Below are 24,639 nucleotides of genomic sequence, written 5' to 3'. Positions count from 1 at the left end.
CGGACAGCTGTGTCTGTGGTCAGGAGAACCAGGAAAGTTCCTTCCCAATGGGGGGTGAGGGGAAGCTCCTTCCAAGCTTTGACGAGGACTTTATCCCCAGGCTGTATCTGGTGTATTGCGAATCCCAGAGTGGCGCTTTGGGGGATCAGTCCTTGTTTTCGCAGTTCCTGTAAATTTTTGTTGATAGCAATGAGATATGGTTGTATTTGCACATCCTCCACTTGAGGGTGTCCTACTGGCATTCCATGTTTGTATGGCATCCCGTACAACATTTCAAAAGGGGACAGACCCGTTTCAGAATGGGGCATTGTTCTAATATTTAGTAAAGCAAGGGGGAGACACTTAATCCATGACATTTTCGTCTCTATCATGAGTTTAGACAATTGGGATTTAAGTGTCTGGTTCATTCTTTCCACCTGCCCGGAACTCTGAGGATGCCAGGGAGTGTGGTATTGCCACCTAATACCCAGAGCTTCTGAAATTTGTTTTATAATTTTTGAAGTGAAATGAGTTCCTTGATCCGAATCAATACAGTCCACTATCCCATACCTAGGGATGATTTCTTCCAATAGAATTTCTGAGACTGTTTGGGCTGTAGCCCTTGCTCTGGGAAAGGCTTCCACCCAGTGCGTTAGTTTGTCAACTATTACTAATAAGAATTTATATCTACCGATTTTTGGTAATTCGGTGAAGTCCACCTGGATCCTCTCAAATGGTCTGTATGAGAGAGGCCGCCCTCCCCAAACAGTTTGTTTGGAGTTGGATTTATTCACTTTTTGGCAAACCACACACCCCTGTACCTCTTGTTTGGCAATTTCAAAAATCCCCTTGCATCCGAAAAATTTCAGGAACTGATCAGCCAGCGCCCGAGTTCCCCAATGGGTCTGTTTGTGTAGTCTTTGTAATACTCTCCTTGCCACTCCCCTCGGGATCAGTTCCCTCCCATCAGGTAACCACCATTTTCCTTGTTTCATGACTCCCCCTATTTTCTTGAATTCTTCAATCTCTTTCTCTGAAGGGAGCATGGGGATTTCAGGTGATTCCTCCGGAGTCACCTCGGGAATACTTACGGTGAGCAGAGCTGCTCGTTTTGCCTCTTTATCGGCTAGGTTGTTACCTCGGGTTTGAAACTGCAACCCTGTCTGGTGTCCTTTTACATGGACAACTGATATTTCTCTCGGCTCCCGGACTGCCTCTAGAATCTGTCGGATTATTTCCCCATTAATTAGGTCTTTTCCTTTGGTATTTATCAGACCCCTCTCTTCCCAAATTTTTCCAAAAGTGTGTACCACACCGAAAGCATACCGTGAATCTGTGTATATGGTCCCTCTCCTTCCTTTCAACCTCCGGAGGGCTCTTAGGAGAGCATAGAGCTCGCAAGCTTGTGCAGACCAACTTGCTTTCAAAGGACCAGATTCTACAACTTCCCCAGATGCACCATTTATTATCGCATACCCCGATTTTCTTTTTCCCTCAATAATTTTCGAGGATCCATCTACAAACCACTTTTCTCCCCCTTCTAACTCCTGATCCTCTAAGTCCGGTCTTATTCTGGTCTGCAGCTCCATGATCTCAGAACAGTTATGCACTAACTTCTCTAGAGGTTCACCGAATAAAAACTGAGCAGGATTTTGTGCAGAAGTAGTTTTCAATTCTAAACCGGGTGAGCTGATTAAGATGGCTTCATATTTCAGGAGCCTGGAATCAGTTAGCCACTTCTCTGCTTTTTGTTGCAATATGTTTCTCACATCGTGGGGAGTGTAAACTACCAGGGGAGCCCCAAAAGTTATTTTCTTCGCTTCTCCCACTAACAGAGCCACTGCTACAATTTCTTGTAAACACGTAGGCCAACCCCGACTGACTGGATCTAAGATCTTTGAAAGAAACCCTATAGGCTTCTTTTTGTCTGCCCATTCCTGAGTCAGGACTCCCTGTGCTGTTTGTCCACTCACATCCACAAACAACTGGAATTCTTTATTCGTATCTGGTAGAGTTAGTACGGGGGCAGTCATAAGAACAGTTTTTAATTTCTGGAAATTAGACTCATCCTGTTCAGTCCACTTCAGCCTGTCAGTGTTTAATCTTTCATATAAAAACTTCACTTTTTCACTGAAACCCTCAATCCACTGCCTGCAATATCCCAAGAGCCCTAAAATTTGTCTAATTTGCCTTTTTGTTTTTGGTGCAGGCAATGCAAGGATGCCTGCTACCCTCTCCGGGTCCAATTTTTTTTTTCCCTTGAGATATCCAATGTCCGAGATATTTTATTTCAGGCTCTGTGAATTGCAGCTTGGATTTTGATACTTTCAAACCTTTCCTTCCTAGAAAGTTTAACAAGGCAATCGTGCTTTTCCTCACGCTCTCTTCAGTCGGTCCAGCTATTAGCAAGTCATCTACATATTGCAAAAGCTTTGTCCTGTCCTCAAGAGCAAATTGGGTTAACATTTGTTCTAAAGCTTGTCCGAAAAGGTTCGGAGACTCCACAAACCCCTGGGGGAGGACCGTCCACCTTAGCTGTTGCTTACGGTTTGTATCTGGGTCCTCCCACTGAAATGCAAAATAATCTCTACTCCTTTCATCCAGAGGGCAAGTCCAAAAAGCATCTTTCAAATCAATCACACTGTACCACACATCTTCTGGTGTGAGTCTATTTAGTAAAGTATAGGGGTTGGCCACCACCGGGAATCTAGTCCGGGTCCTAGCGTTTACCGCTCGTAGGTCCTGGACCAATCGGAAGCTGCCATCCGTCTTTTTTACAGCCAGGATGGGGGTGTTGTGTTGAGACATGCAAGGTTCTAAAGTACCCCCTTTTAGGAGGTCATCAATTATTTGTTTCAACCCCCTTCTCCCTTCCATCGGGATGGGATATTGTTTAACCCTTATGGGGTCCTCAGAGTTCTCGATTTCTATTTTGATAGGTTTGATATCTAGCTTTCCTACATCTCCTTTTGAATGCCATACTTCAGGGTTTATTTTCTCCTCATCTTTAGGAGTCAACTTAAATATTTTCACCACCAATTCAGAGTTTTTAATCATGATATTAATTCTTAAAGCGACAATCATGTCCCTTCCCAACAAATTGTAATCTGCTTCTTCTACTAATAGTAAATTCCCTAAGCAAATTTTATTTTCAGATTCTATTTCCACATCTTTTATTACAGGTACTTCAAAGGGGTCTCCCTTTGCACCGATTACAAAAACTTTTTCTCTGCTAGCCACACATCCGTATGGCAATTTCTGCAGGGTACTTCTCTCTGCCCCAGTATCCACAAGAAAACTTACCTCCTGTCGTTGGGGTCCCACTTTTAACTTTATCAAGGGCTCCTTGGATGTTCCGGTCCCCAAATTAAAGAGCCCCTGACACCCCTAATCTTCCTGAAAAATTTTCTCATCTTATATTCTTTGTTTACAATTCCGCTGAACGTGTCCTACCTGTTTACAGTAGTAGCATTCAGGGGGCTCTCTCCGTGGGGCCGGGGCTGCCCGGTGAGAACCTCGACCTTTCCCGGGTACTGTTTTAAACTTACCCTGCATCTGTTCTTGTTTCTGGACCTCTTTTACCGCAGTTACTAAAATTTTAGCTTGCAATTTCTGCTTCTCATCTTCTCTCCTCATGTATACTTTTTGAGCTTCCCTTAGGAGCTCCTGGAGGCTTTTATCTTGCCACCCCTCGATCTTTTCTAATTTTCTCCTAATGTCTTCCCAAGATTTAGCAACGAATTGTGTTTTTAACAGAACCTCCCCCACAGGAGAGTTCGGGTCAGTCCCAGAGTAAATCTGTAAACTTCGCCGTAATCTCTCGATCTATTCAGTGGGTGGTTCCTCTTTTCCTTGACACTCTCTAAAAACTTTGCTAATATTCTGGCCCCTAGGGACCGCTTCTCTTATACCTTGTACAATCATGCTCCTTAAATCCATCATGTTCCGTCTGCCTTCCTCCGTCTGTGCATTGCAGCTCGGGCTTACGCTAGGCCATTTCTGGTTACCTGGCGTCCCCTGTGGATTGCGTCTGTCCCAGTCTCTGATACCGGCTTGTTTAATCATCTCTCTTTCCTCCTGATTAAACAATGATCTCAGGATTGCCATAAGATCGTCAAAGGTATAAATACTACTCCCTAAAAATTCATCTAACCTCTCAGCCACACCAAAAGGGTCATCCAACAACCGCCCCATCTCTTTTTTAAATGCCCTTACATCTCCAGAGTTAAGGGGTACATTCACAAAACCGATCACTCCCGGGGCCGTCGGTACTTCCCTAAGAGGGAACAACCGGTGCCCCTCTTCACTCTCTCCCCATTCATTATCCGTCATTCTCGCTCTCAAACGGGTTCTACTTGCGGGAGGGGAATTGGTGATTGTGGGTTGCCTCCCTGTTATCAATTGTGGGAATTCTGCCGCCACCCGGCTGAAGGGAGGAATCCCCTCCGTTGTATGGGAGGGTCCCGGTTGTGGCGGCTGGACCGGCAAGGACGGATAGGGTGATCCCCAGCCTTGTGCAGGAAAAACCTCCGAGGAGGTTGCTGTGGTTACGGTGTTTACAGGCGGGGAAAGGGGAAGGGCTGCCGGCATCGCTGCTGGCCCCGAGTCTCCCGCTTGAGACACACATATCTCAGTGGGTTGGTCTCGGGGGCCCAAGGGTGCTGAAGGCACCACTTGATCTGCAGAGGAAGGTCCCGCCGGTCCACGATATGGGGGTGGTAAGTGATCAAGGGGTTCCCAGGACTCAGCTCTCGACTCACGTTTTTCTTTTTGTTTTATTGGAAATAGCCCTACTCTGACATTTACCCAGAGCTTAGCATATTCCCTCTCCTCAGGATCTGAGGGGACCTTGTTCTCCACATAGGAGAATAACTTATTACATGTCCATTTTTCAAATGTGCCTAACACTGGCCAAGTGAGGTGACTTCTCAACTCCTGTCCTCCCCAAACCTCCATACAATAATGTATTAATTTCTCCTTTGATTTCCCCTTCCTCTGGGGACAATCTTCCCAGTGTTTTAGCATCCACCCCAAGGGACTTTCCAGTGGGATGTCTGGTGATTCCTCCCCCTGATCGGAGGAATCTTTCCCTGTGCTTCTTCTTTGAAGCTTACTCTTTTTCTGCCCCATACTTCGCAAATATATTTTCTTACCTTTCTTCGACTTCTCCGGGAGTCGATATCAGTTTCTGCGTTGTGTACTTACTCTAGGAATCAAAATTTGCCGATACTCACCTTTCAGCGAGCTGAGCTGAGGTCTCTTGTAATCGGTACTTTTGATCCTCTCCTGGACCTCTACTGGGGTCCGTTAACTAAAAGGGTTTACCAGTTCCCGAGCTCGACAAGACGTATCCTTCCCCTTTTAGTTCCTTGCGATCAGTCCCCGAGACACCCTTTGGCCTCAGGTTTTACGAGTGTGTGTCGAGAGAAAAAAAACTTTCACTCTGTATCGCTTCCTTCGCAGCCGGCCAATTCCCTCGCGGGAGGATGGAAACGTGGCCTTGAAGTCCACACTCGCCTCGTGATCAGATCACGTCTCACACACTCGCCCGATCGCCCACTCAACCAGCAGTACTTACAGCTATTTTCCTGCGTGGGTGTCTTTGTGCACAATAGACGTTTTACGAGCAAAGCAAGCCGCGGCTTCCCGAAGGCTCCGTGCCTTCCCGAGCTCTCCGATCCGGATCCTTTTCCTTTTTATTGTGGTTTTTATCTCAGCCTAAATTTGGTTCGGATATCGGAATGAACTACGGGGGCTCTCAACTCACCAGGCCGCCAAAATCAGCGGGGGTACCCGTCCTGGGCAGCGAGATTCCCCGCAGTTTCTCCGATCCGAGTCACGGCACCAATCTGTTATAAATGCAAAGGCAAATTTGGGTTAAATAAAAAGCAATTTATTATAAAACAATTTTTATAATAAAAATAAACAATGAGGGAAAACCACAATAAAATAAACAGCGCAGCGCTGGGTGGACAGGGGTCTATACCCAAAGGTATAGGTGTTCCCAAATCCACGAAGGAGGGTAGACTGTCCGGGGTTTTTATAGGGATTTTGTGCCTTGAGGCCAAATTCCAGGCAGGCACCATTCACCAAGGGTCCTTGATTGTTGGATGAATTGATTTCCTGGCGTTGGAGAATAGAGTCAAATAGACGTCCGGACAGAGTCTCCTCATATGTAAAGAAGTTCTGGGTGTTCCTTGATTTCATTTTGGTTCAGGCCATCTGGATGGGATGGTTGGATCCGGGTTGGAGCTGATGGATATCTCGGCTGGACTTTTTCCCTTTGTCTGCCTGATTGCTTCCCCAACGGTGGCCTGCAAGGCGGGGTGTTCAGGTCCGGTGATGAGTATCTCGTCGGAGCCTTTCCCTGTCAGCCTGATGGTTCATGTCCTGTTCATTCTTTTCCGTTGATGGGCGCCGAGCCTGTCCCTGTCAGCCTGATGGTCCATGTCCTGTTCATTCTTTTCCGTTGATGGGCGCCGGCTAGGGTCGTTATCTCTTGGGTGGGAATTCGCGACTAGATCTGGGAAGGACTTGTGGGCCCCACTGTACTTTATATTTTATATTATTATTGCTACAAATATATTTATTTAGATTTCTACGAATTTTTACAAGTTCATTTATCACACACCCAACCTTACAACCTTCCCAGAGATCTCCCCTATTTGATGCTAGCACAATGCTGACCCTTTTTAACTCACCTCCCTTCCGTGCTTCCATGTTGGGTCCTGGAGCCCCGGTCGGGGGCCTCCACTCGGACTGGCCTCCTCAGCCCCTGTTGATATGCGGAAAGAAAACTCTATAACCCACAGAGTAAGTTATAAGAGTATGTTATAAATGAAAATGCTAGGCTTGCCAATATGTCAAGCAGTATAGCCAATTTATTAATTTGTTTGATAAAAGGTGTGAAAAACAAGGTTCACATATTTTTTTATATAAAATTTAAAAAGTTTAATAGACAATTAGGAGATAGAAATAAAGTAAAATGTACAAATATGTCTGGGTGCCTCAGCATTCAGCCAAGAGAGCACACCTTACTAACAAAGGATTGTCCCTTAAAAACAGAACCCTATTACATATTCATAAATTCTTATACATGATTCAAACATTCTTCTTAAGTTTTAGATGTTCCTTTGTTTAGCTTTAACTTGCCCCCGTCCCCAATAGATCAATCTTATTTGCTTCGCTAAATCTCACACTCCCTGAGAACAGAGGTTCAATAAATTCCTCCCTTGGAGCACTGGTCACCTCTGTCTTCATCTGGATAAAATAATCTAATAATGCAGGGGGGTTTCTGACTATTTTTTTTTTCAGTCTCTGGGTTAAAGTAGCTTTTATTTTAATACCATGCTACAGCTTAACATATATATATTATACCACTTTACCGTTCAGGATCACTTAATCACAGAATGATTATATGAAGGTGCTTTATTAAGAGCTCTGGGTGTCAGGGGTATACATACCCAAATCTGACCTGACTTGGTTTTGAGCTGAACATGTTTTTATACTCTATCATTATATAACTTACATATTAATTATTAAACTTACATTGTTCTATTGTATACATTGATTTTACCCAAGCATGGATTTCTCATGATCCCACCTCAAACCCCTAACATAGTTTCTCATGATTCTTTAAACAATAATTATATCTAATCACATCTAACAATTATATCATGCATCATATACTGACTACACAGGTGCAGTTTCACATGATCTTAGCAAGCACAAAGCCTAACATTTCCCAGGGCCTGCTTTTAACGCTTTTCCCAGGGCTTGCCAAGACTAACTTTCTTTCCAACTCCCCAAATTTTCTATGATTTTAAAATCTTTTACTATCACCACTATTTCTAAGTTTCATCAATAACAGAAATACAAGAAACTATATTAATACAGCAAAGTTTTCTAACCTTATACATATAACATTAATTTTAATATTTATGAAAAGCCAATAATATAATATGTATCTATAACAAAGGTAAGCAAGTTTTTACAGCACACTGGGTGCATTGAGGGCCTCTACCCTAAGCAACGCACAAATTGAGGTCTCAGAGGTTAGCATCTTATGCCATTCTAGGCACTTCCTCAAATCTTCAGTTATTTTCTACTTGCTTTTTCTTCATAATCAGCAGTTGTGGTTCTTGGACATCTGTTGAGGAGGTGGTCCGAGATGGTCTGATGTCTCCTTAGTCTGTCATCTTTCTCTTAAAATATCTTTTGCTATTAGCAGTTTGTTTAACTAAGCATATATTTTGTTAGTCAGCATATATTTTGCAAGCTTTCTTTCAATCATTTCACAACTTAAAGCTAACCTGTCTAAAAATACCTTCATAGGCTCTTTCCTCAGTTATTACAAAACTCAAAGTTAGCATGTTTCAAAATGCTTTTGTAGAGCTTTTTAGCTTCTGTTGGTCTTCCCTTTAAGTGATTACAAATTTTTCTTAAAACTAGTTTATTCAAAGGAAACAAGGTAGTTTAAAGTTTAAAATTTTGTTGTTGGAACAAGCTGTTATCTAAAAGCTTATTGTTATATAATTATTTTGTTAAACTTTATTTCCATGCTTTATTTTAGCTAATTTTCAAAACTTTTCTTTGTAATAATCCCATGGTCTCTGAGTTGCTCGCAGACACACATACAGGGGTGAGTGTCATTTGATTGACACAAATCACCACTTAATTTCTTACAGGTATTAATTTATTCAGCACTGAGGTGCATGGGGAGATAGCTCCTCCAAAAATATGCACACCCTGGAGACTTGCCCTTCTTTTTATTCTCTACAAACTAGGGTTACACAATACACCAAATACATATTCATTTCCTAACCCCGCCTGTCCCCACTTCATATTAAAATTAGCTCCACGCCTCTTTGCGGCTGTGCACTGCTCCTTGTTGGTCACTGGTGGTCGTCTGGGAGTCTTTGGGATGAAATCAGCAATTTTCCTCTCAGTTGAACTTTTCACCTTTTCTCCTTGCGCATGCTCCTTTTAGTCCTTTGACCATCTTTCGGACTTTGATACCATTTCTCTCGGCTTAGGGGTCCAAAGGATCCCCTTATACTGTGGTGCCTTTGTCCTTGCATCCTGTTTGCACATTCTAGCTCTTTATCTTATCTTGTAGCCTTGCTCTCTTCCTGCTCTTGTGGGAGCAGTAAGCATTTCATATGGTTTTGGCAGCCCTCTTCTTCTAGTCAAAGCATTTCTTTATGCTTGATTCCTAATTCTTAATTTCTCTGTTTCACCATAATATGCCGGCAAAGGAGGCAAAGTGAGTATGTTTCTCAGTCCAAGAACTGCAAGTTTCAGGGTCTCTCTCATCCCAGTGGAGTTGCCAACAACTCATGCCTTTTCCTGGTCTTAAAAAATTGGGAGCCAGACACGGTTAAGGGATAAGGGGTTTTTGCCTCAGCATTTTAATAAGGATCCTTATTGGTCCTCCACTTCACAAGGTGGAATGCATCGTGATGCACCAACGATAGATCGCATATACAATTTATAGACGTTACAAATCAGCATATCTAACAAGGATGCCCAAATGGGAGGCCTGGATGAATGGCGTGATATTCCCCCATTCGAGGAATTCCCCACTGGATGGGCCAAATCTCTAGTTTACAGGATATCTTCTAGAGAGGACCTTGGTTTCCCAAGATAGTGCAGGGTTTTCTGGTCGCCTACTATGAGGCCTTTAGGATGCTTGGTCTCCTGGCCTAACAAAATACTAGGGCTATGCTAAGTTATCAGGCTTAAGGAATTACAAGTATGCATGCTAAGAGTACTGGGGATGCATAAAAGTTATATAAAAGGCATATAAAAGAAAAGGCAAAAAATCATCTTGGCATCAGTTCTAGTCCTGGAATTTTGACTGTCTAAGTGTTTGAAGAAACTAGGAGGCCATGGCAAATCAATTGAAAAATTATAGCATGATCCTTTTCTTATCAATGTAATTTTTTCTTGTTTCACAATTTTTAATTTTAATTTGATCTATTGTCCTGAATTATCTATGGCAAAGGTATGTTACATTGCCAGTATGCAAGTACTGAAGCAGTGTAATTAGCAAAGCAGATGGAGCAATGCTACTATAAAGGACAAAAAGGCAAAAATAGGAATATTTAACTAAAGGAAATGAAGGCTAAATACTACAGAATAATTCTCAACTTTTTTATTTTTTTAGATTGTCCTGACCCAAAGAATTAAGTGGTAGGTCATTCATGTGAGTGGTTTCAGAATATGCTGGGTATTACACCATATCAAAAATATGGTTTTCTGAGAGATTTGTCTAGATGAGGTCAGGAAATTTTTGTCTATCTATTAAACAGCCACTACTGGAAAATTTTGGCTCTGAAAACCTATGCTTATAATGCCACAGTGCTAAAGTGTACTTGAGTTTGTCACATTTTGTTTTACAAAACACAGAGCTGGTGTTAGGAAATAATTTCATCTCAACACTTTATAACTTCTCTGGTCTATAGAAACATAAATAACTGGTTCACATGACACTTCAGTTGTTTCAGGGGGCATTATGTTATGTCAGGATCAAAAGCATCAGCAAGTATATTTAATTTGTGAATTATTGCTTTTCTTTCTATTCAACAGAATTCAACAGAATGACTAGGTTGGAAGAGACCTCCAAGATCATTTAGTCCAACCTATGTCCTAACAGCACAACTAGACTATGGCACCGAGTGCCACATCCAATATGTATTAGATTGAGCTACTTGTCTGTGTTCAACAAGAAAGCTATAAATACTAGTTCAATTTTAAATAGTTGCAAAGATTTATAGATCCCAGTAAGATAAATAATATCTGAAAGTTTCCTTATAAATGGTGCTACAGGTTAATGGTAGTGATAGAACCTTTGAAAATTATATCAGTGCTATCTCATTAAAAAAAAGCCCATAACTTTTTGACTACTTTAGTGGTTCCAGAAAATATATACTTTGACTTTAAATATTCAGAGGAAAATGAGTTCTTAAATACATGCTGGTTTACATCCTGCAGATTCAGATGTCTACGTTAAAATGGCTCTGTGACTCTCCACGCATGAGCATCTTCTAGATGTGCTCATTTGGTTCAGATGTTAGTTGCACTGTAATATTTTGCTGGACTTTGCAGAACTTTGACACATAACTAGGGAACAGTATTGTTTTCAGATGTTGTTCAAAGGATATGGTGACGTTATCCTAAGGGGTCTCATCCTTCCATTTATGAATGGGCATCTGTCCTGGGGTGACTTTCTAATACTGGTATTTTCAATCTCTTGCTTTATATATATATCAAGTTCTGCACCTTTAAGGTTAGCTTTAGGAGCTAGAGAAGTTGAAACTGCTGGAGGCTGATGGGAGTTTTTCTCCTGACCAATTATTAGCCATTTCTGAGAACTGGCAGTGATTTTGACCATTGAAAAGTGAGATCAACCTGTGAACACCTACTTTAAGATGTAAGTCTGAGAATTTATTGATCTCTTTGGTTTCTGGCTTCTGAAAAGGTAACAGGCTCCGGCTCAGCGTCTTCCCCCCCCTACCAGGCCGGACAAGGCGGCGGGGGGCGGGGGGGGGGGGGAGGGGGAGGGGGAAAGACGTGCGGGCCCAGGGGCCGGGTCAGGCCAGGTCTCCCAGCTCAGCTGCAGTTTTCTGCCGCTGCTGAGTTTTATCAGAGACTGCTGAGTAAAAAGAGTAAGCCATTGATCTGCAGCATGCTGAGACAGTGGCCACACTCTCCCAGAACAGCCATAAAAGTTATCTTCCATCGCAAACAGCTCTAGCCACTGCTCTGGCAGAGGGACCATCTACAAAGCCTGGGCAAAATTTTAACTCTTTCGTTACCCAGATGAGACTTGCAGATTAATCTTTTTTTCCAGAGAGAGAGAGAGAGTGTTCAACATGTAAAGAGACCCCATAAACTATAAAAGACAGTGAAGAAAAGAATTAAGCTTCAGTGGAGGTAGAGAAAGAAAGAGATGCTTTAATAAGCTGAAAATTTTTCTGTTAAAGACTATGGAGATGAACAGTAGGATCCTGAAAAAACTCCTTTAATTCATGACAGAGTATATTGGGTGGAATGGAGTGATTCAAAGTGTGAATTTTGAGCAAATGGTGAAGTAGTTGTGATACTGTGAGATACTGGAACAGAGGGGGAGAAGTAATAGTTGAAGATTTGTAGCCTTTAAGAAGCAAAGAGAGAACTTCTGTTTCCAAGAGGCTCACAAAAACAGATGAAGAGAACTTTTGCCCTTGAATAACTCATCCTTAAAAATGACATCCCTAGACTCATTTGACCCATAACACACCTCAGAGTGATGTGAAATAGGAAAAGTGAACTGATGGCAGAATTTCCGGGCAGCTGGCATCAGAGAAATAGAAAGCTATGAAGAAAAATAGTTTTCTTGTGAAAAACTCCATAAATTAACAGAAGAAGTCTTCTGTTTCTCTACAAAGACTGATGAACGAATTATAGAAAAAACTGAGAATGTTTTAACCACCAAAGTTTTTTGTCTCTATGTTGTCATGTGAACAAGAGAATGGTTGGGTAGTAGGGGAGAAAAGAGTTGTTCTAGAAGTTTTATTCTGGTTTCTTATTCTTGTAATTTTTGTTAATAAACTTTCCTTGTTCCTTTTAAGTTTTAAGCCTGTTTTGCTCTTGTTCTAATACATATCTCACAACAAAAAATAAGTTTTCTAGTGATTTTTTTTAGTTACTGCTTTAAAACCATGACAGTATCCTGTACCTAAAGATCTGTAAATAAAATTTGAAGCATGCTTTGGGTCAATATGGCTTCATTGGTCCTGTTTTTCTTTGTTTAGAATTACAAAGGGCTGTGAAAACACCATTATTTTTACCTCCTCTAGCTATTACAGGACAAAATGGTGATTTTTTTAAAGTGGAGAGAAAAACCTCACAGTTACTTGATACGAAATTGTCACCTAACAGGACAAACTGATAACTAGCATTAATAAAGTTAGAGAAATTTAGTCCTAAAATATAGCATACTGATCCTATAAACGATTTTAAAACAGTACCAATGGAACATCCTCAACACTCAGCCAAGCCTTTTGGTGATTTCTCTGAGTCTAAAATAGTGAAGTGCTGAGTAGCCGGATGTACATCAGGACAAAGGCTTCTCTAACAACAAAGGGAACATCACAGTGTATGGCTCATATATCACAGGACACTTAAGCAATATGTTCCTATACCCGCTCATCTTGCCTTGGAGCACTGCTACATGCTAATACAACCCTCGTGTTTTGCTTCCATATGGCACAGCTATTGACTGTGGTTGGTTAAATGAGGTCACATAATACTGTGATACCGAAATTAGCCAGATAGAAACTTTCTAACACAGTTTTGAGTATTAGAAAGCAGGCATTCTTTACTACAGCATGCTGGTCACTGGGAGGATCCTTCCTCTAATAGAGTGCCCTGAGCGTCAGGTGAACAGTTTTTTTAATACACACTGATTACATATTCATTAGCTATCCCTGCTTACTTGACTTTATTTTACATCGTTTCACCCCTTATCAGAAGTCTTTATATGGTTCTTTGGGGTCTGTCTTCAAGTCCGGTGTCCTGTTTAAACAGCTGTTCCTTGCCCCCCACTTTTGAGTAAGAGCAATATCGTTGTTTTGCATAACTTCTGCTTTGTCAGCCTTGCAGAGCTGAGCTGGTATCCTGTTTGCGTTTTGCTTGACTTCTGTTTGCCTAAGTTACATCCTTTATTTCTCCAAGGCTGTGCTGTTGTGTTCTATTGTCCTTGATAAGAGTAAAATGTTGTTTTGTTCTACTATCCTTATCAAGTGAGTATAATACTCTTTGTTCTACTGTCTGTATCAACTGCTGTTATTTTTCTTCTTTTTTTCCAGCTTTAACACAGTATTATTGATTTCAGTCAGGTCAGACACACCGTCAGAGCCCAGTCTTGACACACCAGTGACAACACAGAACAGTCAAAAGTTTACAACGGTATAAAAACTGAAGTCATGCATGCTATCCTTCTGTGGCCTGAGTGGGATTGTAGGCAACCAGTGATTTGTAGGCATCTGTGATTCTGTGATTTATTTTTATGGCTTCAATATGGTATGTTGAAACACGAGAACTGAACTCAAAAATGTACGGAGCCCTCTGCTGTTTATGTGAGTTCTCATTTTCCTCAACAGGTTATCACAGACAATGGTCTGATCTAAAACAAACACCACCAAAAAAATGTCTCACAATAGACAATTATGATCTAATCTGCCTTAAAGGGACATGTATTCTTTCCTCTCACATCCTGAGATGCAGCCTTGAGGAAGAAGGGCAGTCTGGTAGACACCTAGACAAGTCACCTAGACTGGCCCATTGTCAAATAAGGATTGAGAGCTCAGAAGCAGATAGGATTTCTGAAATGTGTAAACTGCGTGTTTATGTGGAAAATTCATCCTTAAATCTCAGCTGTGTTATTAGGGCCAATGCCAGTCTTCCATTAGAAAACCATGCAGGTTGCTTTAATTTCCCCTTCAGTCTTTAGAGAAAACATATTGTCCCTTTGCCCTTTCTGCCAGTATCATCACATCACACCACATCATCTGCTTCCTCTGCAAATAGGTTATTCTGAATTTAATTTGTGTGGGAATGGCATTGATGGGGAGCAAGTTAGCACTGGTGTCCATCCAGGATGGCAGGAAGGACTGATGGGGGAAGCCCTCTGTTGAGTAGCTTGTTCCCTACAGCATGCATGCCCATGGGCTGCTGTTGCACCAGCATAGTCAGTAAGAAGTGTGTCAGTAGTGATCCTTGGTTAAACAAGACTTGAAGTAGGACTTGCTTTCTTTCCCTTGCTATTCATTTACATTTTGGTTTTGCACAAAATTTGCTGCAACACAATCACCATAAAAAGTGGGCCCCATGATCATGATGCTTGATCATCCTGAAAAGATCGAATGTGTAAATTAGGAACCTTTTCAGTCACTTGTCTAGAAAATGTTAGACACCATCTCAATCTCAGTAATTCTACCATAAATGTCATCAATATTTGGCTGTATAGGTGAGCAATAGGATTTCATGGCTGTGGGAACTAGAATGATGCACATGGAAATCACCCTTTACACAACTGTCATGTGGTATTTACTTCTTCTTTGTATTGGACTGATTCTGAATCAAGCAGCAGCCAAGTCTCTTTATTCATATCTGGTTTTAATTTGAAGCTTTACTTAATAAAATCAAGGATGAGGAAATACTTACAAACAGATTTTTTTTTTCCAGAAGTCTTTAGATAGGATTTTAACCTAGTTTACAGAAACTAGAGGTGGATACAATCTAGCTAGTCAACCATTTCTGTGCAACCTGGAAATGTCTTCTTTTCTTCCTTTGATGTGTCACAATAATATTTTGTCCAATGTGTAGAGATAAGCTGCAAAAACTCGGTAGAGTTACTTTAAAGCAACTCCAGATCTTCTGCGCAAGTCTCAGATTCTCCCACTTAATCTGTAGTTTAATAAGTCTCAGTATCTTGCCAGTTTGTAAAAGGCTGTTGCTGCTTTCTACTCCCACACTATGATACTTCATTTCTGTTTGATAAAAGTCTTTCTGAGGAAGACTTTCCTTCATTCCAGCTGAGCATCTGAGTATCAGCCTGAGCAGTAAGCCTGAGTTACTCTTACAAAAATCAACTACCAGCACCCCACCCTGTAAGATAATGTTATTGATGCCAAGGAGTGGAAGAAGGAAGCAGTCACACATGAAGCTCTAAATAGGCACATTTACATGGTCAAGACCACTACACTCGCCTCTGAAATTGTGCAAAATATTTGACACTGTGACTCATGACATCCTTCTCTCTAAACTGGAGAGACATGGATGTGACAGATGGACTACTCTTGCGGTGGATAAGGAATTGATAGGATGGTCCCTCTCAAAGAGTTTTGGTCAACGGTTTGATGTTCAAGTGCAGATCAGTGATAAGTGGCATTCCTCAGGGGTCGATATGGGAACTGGTGCCGTTTAACATCTTCGTCAGTAACATGGACAGTGGAAGTGAATGCACCCTCAGCAAGTTTGCCAATTACACCAATCTTTGTGGTGCAGTGAACACGCTGGAGGGAAGGGGTGCCATCCAGAGGGACCTTGACAGGCTTGAGACGTAGGCCTCTGCAAACCTCATGAAATTCAACAAAGACAAGAGCAAGGTCCTGCCCCTGGGTCAGGGCAATTCCAAGCACAAATACAGCCTGGGAAGAGAATGGATTGAGAGCAGCTCTGAGGAGGAGAACTTTTGGGGGTGTTGGTGGATGAGAAGCTTGACATGACCCATCAATGTGCACTTGCAGCCCAGAAAGCCAACTATGTTCTGGATTGCATGAAAAGAAGTGTGATCAGCAGGTTAAGGGAGGTGATTTTGCCCCTCTACTCTGCTCTTGAGACACCCCATCTAGAGTACTGCATTCAGCTCTGGGGTCCTCAGCATAGTAGGGGCATTGACCTGTTGGAGCAAGTCCAGTGGAGGGCCACAAAGATGATTAGAAGGACGGAGCACCTCTTTTATGAGGAAAGGCTGAGAGAATTGGGGTTGCTCAGTCTGGAGAAGAGAAGGCTCTGGGGTAACCTTCATATGGCCTTTCAGTACCTGAAGGGAGCCTACAAAAGGACTGGAGAAGGACTTTTTACAAGGACATGTAGTGATGCCTTTTTCACTGGTCCTAGAATTATGAGCCAGACACAGTTAAGGGATAAAAGAGTTTTTACCTCAGTATTTAATAAGGATCTTTATGGTGCAACAATTCGTCAAGGTGGAATATGCCAAAATGCACACACCTGGTATACTGTGTATACAATTTTATAGACCTTGCAAATTAGCATGTCTGACAAAGATTCCCAAATGAGAAGCTTAAATGAATGGTGTGACATCTCCCTAATCTAAAGTATTCCTCCCAGATGGGGCTTGAGCATAGTTTACAAAATATGTTCCAGAGAGAGTCTTAGTTTCTCAAGATAGTGTTACGCTTTCCAGCTTCCAATTGTGAGGCCTTTAGGATGGTTGGTCTTCTTGCCTAGTAGAATACTGGGCCTAAGCTGAAATGTCAGGCTAAAGAATTACTGTTGCATATAGGTAAAACCTTACAAAGGGAAGGCCTTGTAAAATCATGGTTCAGGCCTGATACTTTGGCTAAGCAGAAAAGAAATATGGGAACGTGACTGCTGAATTAGAGGTAGAAAAACAAGTTATGTAACCATCACATGTTCACATCATGGTGTATGGTGGTTGGTTGAATTATGTTTGTTGTGATTTAAAACTATGTAGCTGATAACTGGCTAATTGCTTAAAAAGGACAGGTTTTTGGAATAAAGCGACTCTCCTTTGGACCTGCCTGTGGACTCTACATCACAACAGACCCTTACCTCACAAATTGCAAGTATGTATACCAAGAATACTGAGAATACATAAAAGGTATATAAAAAGAAAAGGCAAAATATCATCATGGCATTAGTAGTGATAGGACGAGGTGGGAATGATTTCAAACTGAGAGTAGGATTAGATTAGATTAGATATTAGGAAGACTTTCATTACTGTGACGATGGTGAGGCACTGGAGCATGTTTCCCAGAGAAGTTGTGGATGCCCCATTCCTGGAATTGTTCAAGGACAGGTTGGATGGGACCCTGAGCCAACTGGTCTAGTGGAAGGTGTCCTTGTCGATGTCAGGGGGTAGGAATGAGATCATCTTTAAGGTCCCTTCCAACCTAAACAATTCTGTGATTCTATGAATTTTCTAGAGTGCTGTTTCTGGCCCATAAGACCACATGCCATGGGTATTCCTAAAAACATGAGCCAGCACAGTAGTTGCTGTAGCCAGTGTGCACTGTCTTGGGTAACTTGAGGGCTGTCCCACAGTGGAACATAAAAGTAGTTCTGGGAAAGCACTGGTTTAAACCACACTGGTTGAATTTAATGTCTTCTTTTTCCTCTCTGTGCTTTCAGGTCAGAAGATTCTTCACCACAGAAGTGATGTCTTAGAAACTGTAGTCCTAATCAATCCCTCAGATGAAGTAGTTAGCACTGAGGTAAGTCAGTCAGAAATATTTCACTGGATGTGTCATAAAAGCTCCATTAAGTGGACAGGTTGAGAGAAGCTCCTAACTGCAGACAAAAGGACATGTTAGAAGCAAATATCAAAAACATCCAAAAAGCCCCTTGATTTTTTCCTGTTTTTCTGGACTTCTGATAAAGCTTCAAAGACAGGACAGGAACACACCACTTAGCCAGCACTCATTTCCTCATAACACACCATATTCTTTTCTTGATGAAGACAGCTGTGGTGAAACTATAGCTGGTTTTCTTCTGTTCCTCCATTGTTTGGTAGCTCTGGCTGCCTTTTTTGCATATGAAAAAGTGCCTAAAAAGAAATCCAGTTCCTTGAGATAAATTTAGGTCCTCGGGAAGAATGACCATCTATCTGCTGGTGACGCTAGGTTGATCTATGTGATCTGTCCTTCAAAAACTGTATGACATGATCAATGGACTCTGAAGAGTGCCCAGAAGAGTTCTATCAATTATTCATGAACTTGCTAGAGTAGAGCCAAAGAACTGAAGACGTAGTTCAAAGAAAAAATTGACAAATTTAGCTAGTGATATTGAAAGTTGTAAAAATTAGTAATAATTACATTGCTAGCTAGCGCTGAGAAGCATTCCATTGGGAAATGAAATGACTCTGTGTGGTGGTTTGACAGTTGCCAGATGCCAGGCACCCACAAAATCCACTCACTCACCCTCCTGTGCTACAGCTGGACAGAGGAGAGAAAATTTAACAAAGGCTTTGTGAGTTAAGGATGGGGAGAAAACACTCCAAGGGCAAAACAGGCTCAACTGAGAGATATAAAGTGAATTTATTACTAACAAAATCAGAGCAGGATAATGAGAAGTAAAATAAACCCTTAAAAACACCTTCCCCCCCCCCCCAACCTCTCCCACCTTCCCACTGACAGTGCAAGGAGACAGGGAGTGGGGGTTTTGGTATTTTTATCACCTGTTGTTTCTTTCACTGCTCATGGAGACGAGTTATTCCACTGCTGCACCATGGGGTCCCTACCACAGGAGACAGTTCTCTGTGAACTTCTCTGCTGAGGCGGTGGAGGTTGTGCCGCGACTTCCCTGAAGAAGCTGTCCTGAAAAGGACTGCCCGGGAGCGCAGGCGCGTCCTCAGCTCGGCAAGTGATTTCAGTTTGGCTCGGCTCGGCAGCACCGTGCAGGCGACACGGAAGAAGGGACTAGAGAGCTGTATGGCGTTCCACTTAGACCTAGCCTTTATTCAGGCAGAGCCTTTGGTGAAGGGAGCCGGTGACAGCTGCTCTCTCAAACAGGGGAAAACTTGGGGTATTTATAGGGGAGGAGAGGGGTGGGGGGAAACTGGGATACATGTATCGGGGTGGGACGGCAGGGGAGAACACCAATGGAGTGTAACAATTTAACATAACTAACTCAAAGCTTTCTGGGAGGGTCACTTTTCTCTCTCTTACAGTAAAGTATCTTGCCTCCAGGGGAGTGCCAGGATCTCTGGATCAGCGGGTTCCTCCGCCCCCACACTTCTCCAACATGGTTCCATCTCATGAGCAACAGTCCTCCCAAAACTGCTGTAGCGTGGGTCACTCTTCCATGGGGTGCAGTCCTTCAAGGACAGGCCTGAGAGCAGGGCCCCTCTCTCCATGGGTCTCCCACAGAATTACAGCCTTCTCCAGGCATCCATCTGCTCCAGCGTGGGCACCTCCTCCATGGGCTGCAAATGGATCTCTGCATCCCCCGTGGACCTCCATGGGCTGTAGGAGGACAGTCTGCTTCACTGTGGTCTTCACCACAGGCTGCAGAGGAATCCTGGCTCTGGTGCCTGGAGCACTTCCTCACCTTCCATCTTCACTGACCTTAGTATCTACATAGTTGTTCTTCTCAAGTGTTCTCACTCCACTCTTCTTTGGCTGGAATTAAAACTGCACAACAATTTTTTTGTTTTTCTTTCTTCTTAAATATGTTATCACAGAGGTGTTACCACCATCTCTAATCAGCCCAGAGTTGGCCAGTGGCATGTCCATCCTCAGAGCCATCAGGGATTGGCTCTGCCAGACATGGTGGAAGCTTCTAGTGGCTTCTCATAGAAGCCACTTCTGTGCCCCCCTCCCCCCAAGAACCAGGCCACACAAAACCAAGACACTCTGCTTGCAGTACTTTGTCAAAAAATCTACTTATTTACCAACATGAAGTGATATCAAACACAAATAGGAAGAAACTTTCATGGTTTGATCCCAGCAGGAACTAAGTACCATATTTTTAGGATCAAATTATTAAAAGATGCCTCCACCCAAATTAAGGTGCAAATGCGACCATATGCCAAAGTCAATAGTATGGATTTTATTTAACAATAAATGGGGAAGGTGGGGGGAGAAAGAGAGAAAAAGACAGATTAAGTAGAGAGATAGCCACCACCATGTGGGTCCCTGTGGCATCCTGCTGGCCTTTCCTCTTCTGGTCTTCTTAGTGGTGGGGGTCCACTGGTTTTCTTCTGGAGGTACCACTTACACAGTCCAAGTCCCAGGTATCTACAGAGCATAGGTGGTGTTCCCACAACTTGGGCTGGCATGTGTTAAAGGACTTCCTTCCTTTCTCACAGTTTGCCATGGTAGGAATTTTTGTCTGAATAGGTTACCCACATCTGCCTCACCAGGCCTGGCATCTTCCTTTTCTTGACATCTGTGCTTATCACAAGTGTCTACAGTACAATTTTGTCTAGTGTCCTTATTCCAAACTTTGTCCTCCATTTAGGCCTGGAATTAACACCTTCCTCTTTGCCAGCTGTGCCTGTTTTGGTGGCTTATCTTATGGGAACTTCCTTCTTTCACAGTGTTTTGAGACATTTCACTGCATTCTTTAAGTCTTGACACATGCAGCCACTCACTCCACACTGGGGAAAAAGAACCCTTAAAAATAATTAAACCTCATGGGTAGAAATAAGAACAGTATAATAATTGAAACAAAATTAAATATAAAATAGTAAAAAATAATAGTAACAATAATAAAAGTAATGAAAAGGAGAGAGAGAGAATAATAAAACCCAAGAGAAAGAAGTTATGCACAATACAATAGCTCATCATCCACTGGCCAGTGCCCAGTTAGTCCCTTCCTGTCCAACTCCTCCCAGTTTATATACTGAGCATGACATTCTATGGCATGGAATACCCCTTTGGCCAGTTCAGGTCAGCTTCCTCAAACTGCAGTCTCTATTCCTACACCTCTCAAGTGGATGGATGTAGCACTATATTAGGAACAGCGATAAGCACGACACTGACTCCCTTAGCTGCATTGTCCAAGAGAGCAAAGTTTATTATTCTTAATCTTTTATACACATGTTTGAGAAGGTCCAAGAGGTAAAACTCTCATTGGTCATTAAAGCAACACATCACCATCATTGGTAAAGTGGAACACCACCCCTTGACTAAACAACACTTGAAGATTGTTGTCCTTTACCAAGGACTGTTTGGATTCCTTCTTATGCTTTCCCAGGCCAGAGTGAGAAGCCTGTGTGACTTAGTTTCACACAGGCTCTGTTCCCTGCTTGCTTTTTGCATTTAGTATCCACAGATGGACTATAAGATGAGGACTGGAGGAGTAAAGTCCCTCCCACTGTAAGATAACATTAGGCCTGTGACAGCCTAAGGAACTTGAATATATATGTCTATGGGACCTGATGAGATGCATTCCAGAGTCCTGAGGGAATTGACTAATGTAGTGGCCAGGCCACTCACCATGATATTGGAAAAGTTGTGGCAGTAAGGTGAACAAGAAAAAAGGAAAAATCACACCCATCTTACAAAGAATAGAAGGGATGACCCCAGTGTCCTGGTTTAGGGCAAATTTGGGAGAAAACCTCTGAATGAGGTCCCTCCAGAAAGCAAATTCAAGCCGCCCCTGCTGCAGCTGGTTTGGGAAAAAGATTTCCTTGGAGAAAAGTGGAAAAAACTGTTTATTTAACAGAAATTGAATAATATTAAACAATAAAATGTCTCACTGTTCGGTGAGATGGCAAATCCAGAAAAGTCCTTTTCATGTTGTGTAGCTCGGCTCGCTCAGTCTCTCATTGGTCCCTTCAGTGCTGGAAAGTGCTGAGGCCCAGGCCCCAGTGGGCCACAGGAATGAGCTCCTGGGGTTTTTCTGGATTTTCTGTCCAGAGCAGGTTTGAACAGATCCAAGGAAAAGGAAGAAAAAAAAACAGTCACCTTGGACTGAGAGCCCTACATTGGGCACCACTTTGTCCAGATGGGACACTTGTGGCTGGGTTCTTTTTCCCCCTTGGACTGAGATTGATGAGAGAGAGGCAGTTTTCTCTTGTTCAGACTTGGTTGTTTATTCTTCTCTTATTTATATTACATATATACAGAGTACAAGGAGCTATATGCACTAAGATAGAAAGGTGCAAAATGGCTAACAAATAACTTCTTCAAGGTCTTTTATATGTCTATTTATCCAATTAACAAATGCCAAGTAAATTATTTTTCTTAGTGACCCAATGACCCAACACCTGTGTGCTGCACTGTGGCACTTTTTATCCAATCATTTATTACTACTCAAAAACCTCTAGAAGAAGAAGATGAAGAAGGAAGAAGCGACAACACCCTAAATCCTCCATCTTGTCTTTTGTTTTTTAAAAGAGCTTAAACCTTAAACTCTAACTTTTTCACCTAGTGACTTAAGAAAACTCTCTGACTTACACACTCACACTCCTAGTTTTTCTACTTAACTTTAACAGTTGTTTCCATGGTGTTATATGAAATTCAGTGTTTTCTTGGATGTCAGAGCCAGGTATCAAAGATAAGGGCACACACTCTGTGCCTCTGACTCCAACATCTGGGAACTTCTCTGCCTCAGCTAGCGAAAAACTAACTAAAAGCAAAGGAGAGTTCTGTCCCGCTGTCTGTGCTGCAGACAACACAATCCGGAGCAGCCTTTGGGAGAGTGATTGCTGTTTCTGAACACAAACTGCACTTTTCTTCTTCCCCCCTCTTCACTCTCAGAACCAGTCTTAAAGATGCAGAACTTAATATGTAACATAAACAAGGCAATTGGGGATACAAGCATCATAAAGTCACCCCAGGACACCCAGGAACTACAAACTTCATCTTTGTGCCTGGGAAGATTATGGAACAGATCTTCCTAGAAGCTATACTAAGAGACATGGAGGACAGGGAGGTGATTTGAGACAGCCAGCACAGCTTCACCAAGAGCAAATCCTGCCTGACCAATCTTATGGCCTTCTATAATGGAGTGACTGCATCAGTGGACAATGGGAGGGCTAAGGATGCCATCCATCTGGACTTCTATAAGACTTTTGATACAATCCCTCACAACATCTTTCTCTCTTAATTGGATATATAGATTTGATGGGTAGACTGTTCAGTGGATGAGGAGTTAGTTGAATGATCACATCCAGAGGGTAGTGGTCAACAGCTTAATGTCCTGATGGACACTGGTGACACATGGTGTTCCTCAGGGATCTGTACTGGGACCAGTGCTATTTAATATCTTCATCAGTGACACAGACAGGGGGATTAAGTGCCCCCTCACCAAGTTTGTAGATGACACCAAGGTGAGTGGTGTGGTTGCCAAACCTGAAGGACAGAATGCCATTCAGAGAGACCTGGACAAGCTTGAGAAGTGGGACCATGGAAATCTCATTAAGTTTAATAAGACCAAGTGCAAGGTGCTGTACCTGGGTAGGGGCAACCCCTGGTATCAATACAAGACAAGGAATTAATGGATTTGGAGCAGTCCTGCCAAGAAAGGATTTGGGGGTGCTGGTGGATGAGAGGCTAGACATGAGCCGACAATGTGAACTTGCAGCCCAGAAAGCCAACCATGTTCTGGGCTGCATGAAAAGAAGCATGATCAGAAGGTCAAAGGAGGTGATTCTGTCCCTCTGCTCCACTCTCGTGAGACCCCACCTGGAGTACTGCATCCAGTTCTGGAGCTCCCAACATAAAAGACATAGACCTGCTGGAGTGAGTCCAGGGAAGGGCCATCCAGAAATGCCAGTAGGATGGGATACCACCCAGAGGGACCTTGACAGGCCTGAGAGGTGGGTATGTGCAAACCTTATGAAGTTCAACAAGGCCAAGAGCAAGGTCCTGGACCTGGGTAAGGGCAATCCCAAGCACAATATAGTCTGGGCTGATGTGGACTTGGGGTTGCTGTTTGATGAGAAGTTTGACGTGACCTGAGAATGTGTGCTTGCAGCTGAGAAAGCCAGCTATATCCTGGGCTGCATCAAAAGAAGCATTACCAGCAGATTCAGGGAGGTGATTCTCTCCCTCTGCTCTGCTCTCGAGAGACCCCGCCTAACCTAGAGTACTGCATTCAGCTCTGGGGTCTTGAGCACAGTAAGGGAATCAGCCTGTTGGAGAGTCCAGAGGACCATGAAGATAAGAGGGCTGTAGCACCTCACCAATGAAGATGGACTGAGATAATTGGGACTGTTCAGCATGGAGAAGGGAAGGCTTCTTATAGCAGCTTTTTTTGTATCTAAAGGGAACCTACAAAAAAGCTGGAAAGTGACTTTTTACAAGAGCATGAAGTCATAGGACACTATATACGATATGTCATAAAAAGGCTTGGTGAGGTCATGGCAGCCACTGAAGGTCAACCCATCAACATTTGCAA

At 42.6% G+C, this 24,639-nt stretch overlaps 1 protein-coding gene across 1 annotated transcript in view; it reads left to right on the top strand.

Annotated features, from left to right (window-relative positions):
* Positions 1-24,639, top strand: part of LOC148183271 (microtubule-associated protein 1B-like) — a 116,818-nt gene that overhangs the window by 62,324 nt on the left and 29,855 nt on the right. The window contains exon 3 of the mRNA XM_088061561.1: positions 17,923-18,005. Coding sequence (XP_087917687.1) covers positions 17,923-18,005 — 83 coding nt within the window. The remainder of the gene's footprint in view (positions 1-17,922; positions 18,006-24,639) is intronic.

Source organism: Pseudopodoces humilis, chromosome 12, assembly GCF_049639895.1.
Source record: "Pseudopodoces humilis isolate 2021_Gansu_Grassland_sample_001 chromosome 12, ASM4963989v1, whole genome shotgun sequence".
Taxonomy (NCBI): Eukaryota; Metazoa; Chordata; class Aves; order Passeriformes; family Paridae; genus Pseudopodoces; species Pseudopodoces humilis.
Note: the sequence above shows the minus strand (reverse complement) of the source record. Positions and strands in the feature narration are given on the sequence as shown.